Consider the following 13,422-nt stretch of genomic DNA (forward strand, 5'->3'; position numbering starts at 1 on the left):
TGTGATGCTTTATCTCTGGCCAGAAAGCACCCATGCCATCTCATACCTTCCTCTGTACATTAGTGAAAGGAAGGCTGATACTAACGGTTTTGTCAGGAGATAGAAATCTCCCCTAGAGGTCTTTGATCTGGGAGACACGGCAATGTCCCATGACTAATTTTTCTATAGGTCACAGGCCAGCTCAGCTCACCCTTAAAACTTATTCACATCCAGACACTCAGCAGCAATGTCCTGTTTTCTAATTTAGGGAGTACTGATGACTATACATGGTTTTTGGCTCATTTTAACTCCATTCCTTTCCACCCTCCATTACACTGGCAATTCATCTCCATGCATGTGTGAAGGCTGGACAAAAATTTCTGTCTCTCGAAAGAGACAAAATGTCATTGTTTGCACTGATGTCTGCTCCATGAATAAGTGTGAGAGAATGCGCCAGGGCTGGATTACCGTGCTAGTCCTGGTAGCTCCTTCTTTAGTTGTTTTTACCTTACCCTCACGTTGGCAGCATGGTCTTTGCAAACCTACAGCTCACCTTTTCCTCCTGTTTACAGGTCCAGCCGATATTTATCCCAAGTGGCTTTTTTGCTGCCCTCTGGCAGTCAGTCCCACCACCGCTCTTAGCTCCTTTTCACACCCCTCACTTTAAGATGCCCCAGCTTACTTTGAATTCAATCAAATATTTTCATTTCCCTTTCCATCCAGACAATGTTTTTCCCTTTCCCTTCCAGATTAAATTCTCTCCCACACAGATGATTGTTTTTCCCTCTCCAAAGGTCATCCAGAAGGTGGTTTCATAACCAGTTCAAGCATTGATGGGCCTTACAGCGCTGTCCTTATTGTCTTAGAGATGAAAATTTGGGAGAGTAACAAGAGAAGCTTGTACAGCACCAAGCGCCATGTAGGGTCTGACCGTCTCTGGCTCCTTGGAGAAGTAAAGCCCTAAGATAGGCTCCAGTTTAACAAGCTGCTATCAGTCTGTATTGCCTCCAGCCCAGCCTGGCTCATCACGCAGCAGCGAGGAACGCCAGCCAGCATCTGTCTGGTCAGCCTTACATACGAACAAAAGGAATGCAGCCTCCTTCTGCCGCCTTCCACCCCTAAGCTCCCCAGCCCATGGTTTTCTTGTTTTCACGCACTGCAGTAAATCTCTTTGATCCAGCAAGTGGACTTTGCACATGCAAGTTGGGTGACCAGCCTGCATCTGCCTCCCGGCCTGTGAACCCCACACTGAGAGCTCTTTGTCTGTCAGGGCACTCAACATCCTTTTACACAGAGCCCGCACTGGCAGACAGTTCTTGCATGACATACTAACAAGCCACCAGCCAAAGGAAAATATCTCACAATCATTTCAGACCCTCTGGCTCAGCCGCTGACTAAGCCAAGTGGCTACCAGCCATTGGCACTGCTGGGTGCATTCGCAACCCACAGCGCACTCAGCTCACGGTGTGAAAAAAACAAAGCACTAGTGGAAAAAAGGGCTCCCTGTCCACAGCCCTGAAGGCGCACATGGAAAAGAAGGCAGCCCTGCCGTTTATAATTGAGTCCCAAATTTCCATAGCTATTCCTCTCTGTCCCTCTCTTTTAGCAGAGGCAGAAGCTCCCTGCAGGGAAACCCCACTGCAGAGGTCAGCGTTAACAGATTTAACGTCTTGATTGTACCAGATCTGATTTAAGGCATCCAACAGTCAGTGATTTTTAAGGGAACAGAGCACTTAAGCAGGTTAAGGGGTCTGAATGACTCTGTTCTCTGGACTCAAATAACCTAGTTAGATAAGTCTATCACACCCCTTCCCTTGATTCACTCAGATTGCACCCAAGATGTACATGTTCAAAGGTACCTAGACAATCTGCTTTCCAGGGAGAAAAATGAGAGCCGAGTGCCTACCTGCTCCCACGTTCCACATCAAAGATGTGTTTTAACAACAAGGCTGCATCCAGTCGTCATCGCAAAATGAAACTGTGCTTTCTACACAGCTACGCGCGGCCAGGATATGCTCACATGCAGGGTGGTTATATGGCTGCAAAGACAGGAGAGCTCCTCATCCAGGTTCGTATTCCCTCTTGTCTTTTGCCTTCCTGCTTTCTTAACAACCTACACTATCTGCTTAGGACTTGGTGGATGGAAACAGGATCACTCCCATAAACTACTAGACCGTTTGGGGGATGGTTAAACCACTGATGGATTAACTGACAAGATCAGAGAGGTCGCCGAACCCACTCAGTGAGGTGCTGGGTGTGGGAGGTGTGGGCACTGCAGCCAGGCAGCTGCCATCTCATCATCTGATATGGGTGTTCCCCATCTGCCAGCAAAGGTGGATTTGCCTTTTTCACCTTTTTCACTGCTGTGGGTGGGCAGACACATACATACACATCAGTGGCATCATGGACAGTCTAAGGCTGGTCAACAGAAGTATCACAGGGCCATCAAGAAATGTTTCTTGTCAAGGATTAATTGTAAATCAAGTTTTCACATGCTGATGTTAGCGAAGGGAAAGGTTTTGACCTCAGATACAAAATTCAGCCAGGGTGAGTTCGAAAGCATGCAAAAGCTTGCAAGATTTTGACTCCAAAGTGTGGAGGTATCGGCAGAGTAGTACTTTTTGAAAGTGCTCTCTCAGGACTCCTTGTCCACATCCCCACCTACTGGGTGACAAAACCAGAAAAACTGCACAAGTTCACCCACCAAGTAGGATCACAGGGGTCACACCTGGACAGACAAGCCCACTGCGTCCACAGCTTTCACGTTCTGCACTGGTGACTTCAAGGGAGCCCCACTGCTGGCTGGAGGAGCCTCCTGACCACCTTGCTGCAGATTTTAAAACAACTGCACTACTTTCACTGGCTTTCAAATCACTGCATCACAAGTGAGGTCACTCCTGGCAAGGTGGCTATCCCCAGTAAAAGCACTAGAAAGCCCATATAAAAAGATCAAAACTAATGCCTTTTATGTCTTAATATGATTTACACTTCAGACCATGTAACTTTTACGGGGCTGCCTAGTATTTGATGGATGCAGCTCTCTTAACAACCCACACATTCATTTGATTTACTGCACTGGTTCAACATGTTATTTTCTACCTTGCAAGAACAACCTTGCTTCTAGGAATCTGCCTGCATGATAAGATCGTGAATTAAATGTGCAGTTATCGTAAGAGACCACACATTTTACAGTAAAATTGAGAAAACTGATTACAGCAATCCCTCTGGAAACAAGAATAATCACATGATAAGACAGTGCTAATGGCAATTTATCATCTCTCATCACATGTGAAGCTTAGAACAAAGCAGCAACGTAAGCAAACCACACAGCTATTACTGCCGATGAATACCAGCCGAAAAGCTACCGGCACTATGAACAACTGACAGGAGAGTGGGGATCCCAAACAGCCAAACCTAAGCCAATTCAAGCAGCTTACACAGTGGAGCTTATATGCAACATTAGTAAATATTACACAGAATATCAGCCTGACATCTTTCCATACATCCTATCCCCTCTCTACCAATGCTACTCCATTCAAGCTCCATGTCATTTTTTCATTTGTTCTCACTGTATTTTATCTCAAGGGTACGTGTAACTGTGTACCTACAAATCTGCATCTACACACATGCTCTCTCATGCACGCATTATTACTAAATCACATATCTCAGATCTGAAATACATTTTTCTCTTTCCCCCATACAAAAGGCAACAAAAACCTACCCATGCTATTTTCTATTTAAAGCAATTAACGCTTGACTAAAATGAACATTTTTAAAGTTGTCTTGGGGAAGTGAGTGCCAAAAACCCAAACTGGCATGCCCAGAATTTTAACACGAATGATACATTTACATCCCTTTGGCATCCTAAAATTACTCTGCATCAAGCCCCAGAAGACAAAAGAAACCCCAGCAAGTTAATGACAGACAGTGAACTCCTCCGTTCTGTTGAATAATGTGTACATTTGCTGGCCTACCATATTTTTCCACTGCCCTGTTTCATAGGAGCTTGGACTTTCAGAAGAGATTTTTTTGCTTTTCTAAATGAGAACAAAAGGAGATGGTTACGGTTAGGTGTCAGGAGGACAAGACGAGAGAAGCATCCTACACAAGTACCTGTATGAGTCCTCTGGTGAGCCTTTAAGTGGGAGCTCTTTGTATAAACCTTGCGGCACCCATTAAATTGACAACGATGAACTCTCTTCTTGTTTTCTGGGGATGCCTCTGCCCCTGTACCTCCTTGTTCACTGTCACTCTGCCCACTTTTTATCGTCCCCGCAGTCGCTGTTGCTACACCCACTTTCACGGAGCTGAGTGAAGTTTTCTTGGCCACCAGTTTCAACGTCACCGTGCCATCCACCGCTGAGAGAGTCTGTGAGGTTTTTACGAGGTGGCGGCTGAGCTCCGGAGAAGAAGGGGGTGTTAATGAGGTTACTGCATTGAGTTGGGCCTGGTTGACGGCTGTGTAGCCTTCAGTGGAAGAGCTGGTGGACTGCAAGCTGAGACACGTCTCAGACAGCAACTTGTCCCGTGAGAGGATAATGTCCATATTGGCGCTTTTGTCACACGTACTCATCTCCACTGGTAAAAGGATGGGGTCCAGACGTCGGATACTGTCCTCCGCATCTGGGGCTGAGGAGGCATGAAGGAAGCAGTCCAAATCCTCTCCAAAAGTCTCTGAGATCTTCCGCGGTTCAGTCTGAAGGTATCGCTCCAGCTCCAGGCATGTCTGCAGAAGGGGAAGGGAGAGAAACCACTGTTAGAGGGAGATTACAGCGTTGCTCCCACCTAGGGCTGGACAACAACGTGGTCCAGTGCCATTCAGAGACACCATTCACACATACCAGCACCTTCGCACGAGACTGTCACATTTTGGGAGACATGAGGATCTGGCACGTATTTGACGCTGCTCTGAGACAGCGTGTGGGAATATCCACATAGAGTAGTGGGTATTATGGCAGAAGTGAAGATACGACAACCAGAAAGCATCTGCTACGTTTTAATGAATGTCTACATTATCCATGGATACCAGGTTCTTCCCAGTTTTAAGTGTAATCTGCCCAACAGTCACCTCTGTATGAAACCACCCAATGGCCTCATGGCCTGGCCACATACCAACAAAAAGTCACCTCTCCAAAGAACCGCTTTCTCTTCCTTCACAAACATTAACTTTCACTCCAAATTTAACTCAGCATACTTGGCTGGGGCCCAATCTGTTCCCAAACCAGCACAGTTCCAAAGCACAGCGTTTTAAGACAGAAGGCAGGGAAAAACTTGCAGTGGCACCACAGCTTGTTTGAAAGGCCTGACACAACTAAAGATGTGATGGAAAAAAAAGAGACCTACCGTCAGTTTTAGAGGGTTTTTGACACATCTGGTCAAATGGGGCTTCCTGTGTCCAGATGCCAGACTTGCACGCAAACACACACATGCTCCTTATTTAAAAGTAGGTGAAGATGCAGTCAAAGAGGTTGCCACACCAAAACATGTTCCTGCATCGCCACAGCAGTGATCACCAGCATGAGGATGGGGTGAGCTTCCTACTTCAATGTACCCTAGATGAGGTGCCCTGAGCTCCAGGCACCATCACATTGCCCAATGTTCTCTGTAACCAACATTATAAACTTTTATTGTTTATAGAAAACCATTTGCTGTAGTTTCAGGAGCTTTTGATGGAGTTTATTAGTGCTATTTTTCATTTCTCACTGCCCGAAAGGCTAGCTGGTTTAATATCACCGCTGCAATTTCACAAGACTTGAAGAAACAGACATTCTAACTAATACTTTTTAGAAACCTCTAAAAACTACTCCTCAGAGAACACTTCTAGAGATAGTAAGGAAGGGATTTTAGGCAAAAATGTTTAGTCTATGGGAGCTGGTGACCCAACTATGTCTCAACCTGAAGAGTCTAGCATCTGATCAAGAAACAAAAGATTTGTATGACTAGAGGAGAAACAGAGACTCCTTCCTCCTGGGTACAAAGGTCCCATCACCAGGAGTGTAAAGAGGCCCCTCTCACAGCTCTCTAGGAGCTATCAGGTAACTCAGGATTATTATTTCCAATGTACCCAGGGAGCAGCACTGCTGGCTGCAGGTACAATTTGCCGGGATGACTTTCAGAGTTCAGAATGGAATTTGTCAGACAGTTATCTGCTGTTGATGGACTTGGACAAAAAACAATAAAACGGCAACAGAAACATCCTTTAGCGTGTAGGTTGTTTTCAGAGGCATGACACTGTATAGACGCTCTGCCTGCACACAGAGTGGGACGTTTACCAGTTAGTGCTCGTGCCTTAAGCAACCTTGCAGTTTTCTTTTTAAAGTGCAATTTTGGGCCCACAAGGACCAGCTTCAGCTGGGGATCTCGTCTCTCCCCAGCTGAATCCTAACAGGTTTTAGGGGCTGCTTTCCAAACGTGCTCCACAAGCTTTCAGGAGTAATCCCCCTCACCAAGAGAGGCGATGCTTTTTAATTCCCCACATCATGTAATTTCGGCTTTCTAGCCCACTTAGCCTTCACCCAGTGGGGCAGAAACAGGTTTTGGGGGCTGAATAAATAAAAGGCTTCCAAGGGAAAGAGCAAGCATAATCACAAATTAGGGATGGAAACCGAGGCTGGGGCGGGGGGAAGAAAGAGACAGGGACTCAAGGCCATTAAATCTGATGACAGTGACATGAAATTTCAATTGCTGTGGGATCAGAAAGCTGTGTGCCGGCTCCAGGCTGCCCATGGAGGGGAGGCAAGCGGGAGGTGCTGCTCCTTTAAGGCATCACTACCCCATGACAACAATAGTGGGTCTGACAGTTTTTTCCAGCTTCACCATTAATTTTCCATAAAGAGCACTTTCTCGATGAGCCCTTTTCAGGCAAAGCCTGATGCTTCAGAAACCTGTAATTATTCCTGGCTCCCCCCTCCCGCAGCCATTGCACCTGTGCCATTTCAAGACACCAGCTGGTCATGTCTTGCCTTCTGCCTCTGAAATCCAAAACCAGTGGATCAAGCCCATCTCCCCATAGAGGGGGAAAGAAAAAAAACAACTCAAAGAAACAATATAATGCAGCCCCTGCCTCCCGCCCCCCTCAGCATCTCCACCAAGTCAATAGGGGGGAAAAGCCTAGCAACGCTGAGCCAGAAAAGCCCTCCACCTAATCTGCATGGCAGACAAAGCCTGGCGAGGGGTGACGGCCACAGCGCCTCCTTCACCCCCTGCCACGGCCATACCTGCTGCTGCGTTCGCCAGAGCGGGCAGTCGCCGGCACAAACAAAGCATCTTTCCCCATATGCACTTCCCCAGCTTCTGCCAAGTACCTCATGCGACCTTCCATCTCCTGGCCCAAACCAGCCAGGGAGCAGCGAGGAAGGGTTTTGGAACCAGCCGGCTTTCTTCACTCCTGCCCCAGCAAGATGATTTTGAAACCAGTCAGGCTGAGACCACCAAGGTTCTCCACTGCAGCCCAATGGGCCATGAGGAGGGGCAGGAATGTTCTTTGGTCTCCATTCCCACGAAGTCATTTGCCAGTCAGGACATCAAAAACTACTCATTTTTTGTGGGAGCAGTAGGCTATTGACCACTACCCACAGAGATACAAACCCAAACTGCTGGATTCAGATGATGGCGAACTTCTGTAGATCTCCTACTTCCACCACCAGGCTGGAAGGACAATGTTCCATGGATATATAAGTCAGGAGAGAGCTCTTCTTGTTATAGTTCTGTTGGGTGTCCAGCTTCTCCTTGACCACTCATGCAAGAGACAGGGAGCTTTGTTTAACGGATCTAATACATGTCATATGCAACACTAAGTATGACTACCCTTTGGTTGCTATGTTGCAGGCAACTTCGTGGGTATTAAACTTTGTTGCTGTAAATCCTACAGGCACCGGGTAAGAAAGACTACAAAAATTGCAGTGGGAAGAGGAAGATGGTTCCCTTCAGGAACACAAGAAGATCCCTAAGATTGCTGTTTGCTGTCAAGCTGGTTTCGCAGGCTAGGGATAAAAAGTGACCCACGACTTCAACCCATCTGCCTTGATTAACAAGGGTCACTCTCCTTGCACCTCGCTCCTCAATTTAGCCAGCTAAAAGAAATGATGATTCATGGCTGACAAATAATAGGATGTGACTTTGCAAGACCCCACGTACTGGCAGAAAGCCAGCTAGAAAAGGATGGCACAATCCTGACAAGGCCTCCGTCTGATTTTTCAGCTTTGGATACAGCTGCAAAAAGGCTCACTTTCCAAGCAAGGGCACGTTTCCATCACCTGCAAGAAACACTCTGTGTTTCCTGCCTACACACTGGCCACTCATAACATCTCTTCGCTCCCCACATTATCGTATCATCTCAGAGGACTGGGGCATGTATAGCAGCAGAATACATGTAAACCACACACCCCATGACACTTCCATAGGCAGCACCAGATCCTTCAGACAGTACAAGACAACCACTGTGGCATTATCCTATGCCCCATAAGGATCTAGTTCTTGTAAGTCCTTTCAGACTTTGCGGTAGCATTGATCCAGGGGAATTCAGTGTTCAGTATGTCCGTCAATTCAGAAAGGTACGAGCTGTAATCTACCTGTAGTCTTACCTTTGGAATTTATCTATAGTTCACCTACTGAAAGTAAAGATTATTTACCAAATACATCATGTGTGCTCACCACTATGAAAAAGAGAAACCCAGTGTTTGCCTCTGATAGCAGAGATGTGATACACGTGTACCATTTTCAGCAGAGCTTGGCACTCACCTAATTGTGCAGCCAGCAGAAATTAAGACAGTTCTGGTACTAACTGCAACCACAAGAAAAACCTCAGACTTTCCAATCCCTCCCAGACTTGTAGATACTCTGTTTGTCACAGTTTTAGCGTGCCTGTCAGATGTCCAGGTTAAAGTGCAACCCAGAACATTCAAAATCCAGGTATAAAGGAGCCGGAGTCAGCACTCATGATGCTGATGTTTGACTTCATGACCTTCCCCCAGAGAGCAAACAGCAGGAAGGCTCTAGATGAGACCACCACTGTCATGTCTTAGGGCAGTGGAGGTATCTGATGTCTCTGTCTCCTCTTTAGAGAATGGTGGGGGAAAGATGCGCCCATACGTCAGAGGCATCTACAGGGAGCCGAGTTTGGCATCTGGGTTCAGGTCCAGACAGCTCTGGAAAATCTGATTCCAACTGATGACCCAAAAATGAACTCTCAGTTCCCAGGGTATAAATCTAAACTTGTCCCAGTGAATTGCAAAGAACTGGTCTAAAAATCACAGGTCTCTTCAGAAGCACCTGCCCATGCTGTGAAGTCTTTACAGCACTCAAACTCCTGGGAGTTTCATGCACTAAAGACATGACAGTGTGGCAACAGTAAAGTCCTGTCAAGAGTAAAACAAACCCTAAACACTCACAATGATTTGAGGGCAGAAAGTCAGGGAACACACCTCATCAAGAGATTCACTGGCTTCCTCTTTTATTGATGATGAAGTATTTTATAACGTCTTGGTTTTGAATTTTTCTAGCAGATCACGGGAAGTTCTTATCTGGAAGTGCCAGTGATTTCTAAGTGCCTTTTTACTGCAGATATAATTGGACATCAAGCACCAATCTTGGAAGTTATCCAAAACCTAATTAAGAAGTTGGATACTTAGATCAGCCTGTGACAGAGAATGAGTATGTTGAATGTGGTTGACAAGCAGGTCTGATCTACCAGCTCTGTTTACAATACTTGAAAGGATTCTCTTTGCAGCACAATTTATACGAGCAAAGTGGAATTATACAGACAATAGTGAAGGTCAAATTCCAGCCTTCATCATGAACTTGTTGCTTTCCACTGGCATGTAAAAAAGGAGCCTCATATCTAACTTTATGGAATTGTGAAATCTCAAGACTGCAAAGGAAGAGAAAGCATCCTCAACCAGAAGGCAACCCAAAGCAATAATTCTAAGGTCAGCGATGCTTAAGATCAGAGCAGACAGCGGCACCAGGCCCCGTGCTCAGTGTCAGTATCTCATCCTCCAGCAGAACAGCAAAACTTTGAGCTATGGTGGCACTTGCGTTGCTGATGCCGGAGTTACACATTGAACCGGGTGTTGCGGGGCAGCCCTGAAGTTGAGAGGAGTAGAAGACTCAAAATTTATCTGCCTTCCCTGAAATGCCATGCTATTTTTGTCCTTAACCCTGAAACAAGGTTTGAAAGATGCGTCTTCTTCCCAGTGCTTAAAACCTTCATTACTTCCTGAACAACAACAAAACCCAGTGCTCTCGTCCATCTATTCCAAGATTGTCATCTGTTCCCACCCAGCTGCCAAAACCTCCAGCTTTTCCTCTTGGCAGCCTCTACTGGGCAGTTGCTGGTTGTCAAAAAGCTGCAGCACATCAGAAGCTTAACATTTGGAACAGCATAAAATAAACAGAATTTTAGTATTAAAATAAGTAGTTTTGCAAAATACACTTGGGGAAATGGGAAAACTGCGGTCCGAAATGAATGAATAGTAAGAAAAAGTTTCAGGCAATAGCAAATGATTTCTGTTGCAAAGGATTTAAGACAAAGCTCTTAGTCATGTGCCAGCATATCTTACCTACATGTTACATAGTTCATTGAAAAAAAAAAAGGCAGCTGAAGCCACTTAGCAGGTACAACAATAAGACAATGACAACTAACTCGTGGTAAATATCTGCATGCGTGTTCTTAATCTCTTGTGTATACGAAGTAAATGAAGTTAACTGTACGCTCAACAAGCCGGCTTTTGCCAAGAGCAAAAAGCAGGCACACACATAGTCATCAAAGACAATTTGATGCGCAAAGACTTGTTTTCCTGTGGTAACTTCACTGTACGCCTGAGCCACCAGGTTAGTCCTCTCTAAATGGGTCTCACCAGCCACCAGATTCTGCAGATTTGAAGGACAGACTCCCTGCCTTTTCATATAAACACCAGCCATCTTCCTGTTGCTCTGGGGCATGATGTAACTAGGGTTATCAAAGACTTTGATCAGCCGCTGGAGCTCAAATGATTAAAATCAATTTTGCCATAAATACGCAGTTTTCACCACCAGCAATAAATGGTAAAACAAATGTCTCAAACAGGAAAGAAAGAAAAAAGAAGTCTGAACCTGTAACTCTAACCAAGAAGTCAAAATCAAGATTTGTTCCCAAACTTAGCGATACTAAACTATATCTTACCTAACATATTGTTTTAAATGGATAAGCCAAACTTGTTCACTAAAAATCTGTGGTATTCGGGCTCTAAGGATAGAGCATTTCAGTGCACTGGTTGTGAGATATTGAACAAAGGACTGCAGCTAAGCATGGCTGGATTTGATAGGCATCTAGATAAAAAAAGGATGAAAGAAATCTGCAAACACTGAACAAGGGCTTTGGAGGGCTTTTTTTTTTTCAATTGTTTAATAAAGATAGAAAAAAATATTTGCAACCAGTCACAACAACATAAAATAGCACAAATGTCAGCAGAGGATTAAGGGGAGCCAAATCAAGAATTTGAAAGAACAGGCAGCCCATTGTGTTATTAAACCAGCACATGCCCCGCATGCTGCCGTGCAATCCAGACGGCAAGCAGCCATACAGTGACAATTTGAGAAATTATCTATATGTAAGGTGTGTTTCAAAATCTTTCTGAAGAGATCATTTATTTACATAACAACCTTAGATGGCTTTGAGTGAGCTGGCCAATGGCCCTCACTGCAAACTTTTCCCCAAACCTCTTCAAATGTGGATTTAACCTGTTGCCGTCCAGTTTGGAAGCAGCTTTAATTTAGCATTATAAATAGCAAAAAGGCACAATTAGCTCCTTGAATTGCCAGTCCTAGCTCCCACTGAAATCAAAGGATCAGGTTCAAAGCATGCCCCAGAGTGTGGTAAACTTCTCACAGGAAATGGAGATGCGAGAGCAAATGCTGACGGCTGTGGAACATACAAAGCAGAGCAATATTTTAGGTCTCGATCCTCAATTAAGATTCATCCTTACAAAGTACTGCAGTGGGGTTACATAGCAGAATTGGGTTCCTTGTAATTACTCTGGATAGGATGATGAATGAAAAAAATGTACTCTTTAGAGATGTTTCATTAACATCCACAGATATCGGAACATTTCTCCCGCAGCAGCTGACACACATGTACACACCAGTTGTGCTCTCACACTCTCGGACAACAGCATATTCGTGAGCACAATCCTTCACAATCAGCTTATTACATCAAACCTGGAGAAGAGATGTGATCAAGACAGTCAATACATGCTACATTTCATAAGAGTCCTGGGTCACGAGTTGTCTCTTCTGCTCTGACCTAAAAACATATTAAACAAGAGGATGCACAACACTGAATTCCTAACCCAAAAACATGCGATACCTCATCTAGACTTTGCGTGTTCAACATTTTTACACTGGGACTACTGGATCTACCCCATACACGATGCCCATTCATTATCACATCTCATGGCTCAAAAAACCTTTTGTGTGTTCCCTTTTGTATTATTTTTGGCTGTGGGGAGGAAGCGGTGGGGACCTGTCTGGGAAACAGGAAGCAGGAGGAAGGAGGGGAATGTGTTGTAGAATAAGGTCAGAACAAAAAAGAATAAAAGATCATTTATACCATTTCTAAATGATAATAAACATATAGGACCAAAGCCTGCCTCCAGCCATGCAGGGAGCAGTGGGCTGTTTGGCTGAAGTTTAAATTTAACATGAGCACAGCAACTGTCCAAGCACATTTACAAAAAGAAATTTGCTGCTTTTTTCTTTGACTTTGTTTTTTTTTAATCATTTGGACAATTTGTTATCTTACAAGAGCAAGAAGATGCATGTGCTACTGTGATAAATATGCCAGTCTGGGCAAGGAAAAGAGGAGACAACAGACTTGAGTTTCACTGTTGCACTGAGAAAACAAAAAATCCGACTAGAAAAGAAACAAAGCGATGAGAAGCACAACCGGATTCTCAGCTGGGGTAAATCAGCACAGAGCAGCCTTGATTTCATGGTTCCTGTTTACATCAGCTGAGGACCTTGCCAGCACTAAAACTCCATGAAATTCTGCTCTTGATTAGCGCCATTTAACTCTGTGGCTTACGTGAAACAGAATTTGACATGTTCTTTGACGGCTGGAGACGGTTATTTTGTATTACAAATCTTGTCTACTTTATTAGGAACAATGTGACCCAAATGGAAAAGTGGGAAGAATTTAAAAACAACATCAACTTCAGACATCCTGATACTTGGATGTGTTTCTTTTTTGTCCTCTTTTTTTTAAACTTGGGCAGTCTATATGGAGGTATTCAGAAACTGGTTTCTGCCACTTCTAGGGCAGAGTTTTCATCATCTATGCAGAGAAACAACAGCCCGCTGCAGGTAAACTTGCCTCTCACTCACTTGCCTGCCCTCCAAAGGATGCTCCTGTACAGTCAGGGGTGTTTTTCCACTGCTTTTTTTTCCTGCACTGCTCTGCCAAGGCGC

The 13,422-nt window shown here is 44.8% G+C and overlaps 1 protein-coding gene across 1 annotated transcript in view; it reads right to left on the reverse strand.

The window, feature by feature from the left end:
* Positions 1 to 13,422, reverse strand: part of KLF7 (KLF transcription factor 7) — a gene marked incomplete at its 3' end in the record, with an annotated part of 52,672 nt that overhangs the window by 18,707 nt on the left and 20,543 nt on the right. The window contains exon 2 of the mRNA XM_080347121.1: positions 4,093 to 4,705. Within this exon, the coding sequence (XP_080203247.1) occupies positions 4,093 to 4,705 (613 nt within the window). The remainder of the gene's footprint in view (positions 1 to 4,092; positions 4,706 to 13,422) is intronic.

This window comes from Nesoenas mayeri (genome assembly GCF_963082525.1).
Source record: "Nesoenas mayeri genome assembly, chromosome: 6".
NCBI classification, from domain to species: Eukaryota; Metazoa; Chordata; class Aves; order Columbiformes; family Columbidae; genus Nesoenas; species Nesoenas mayeri.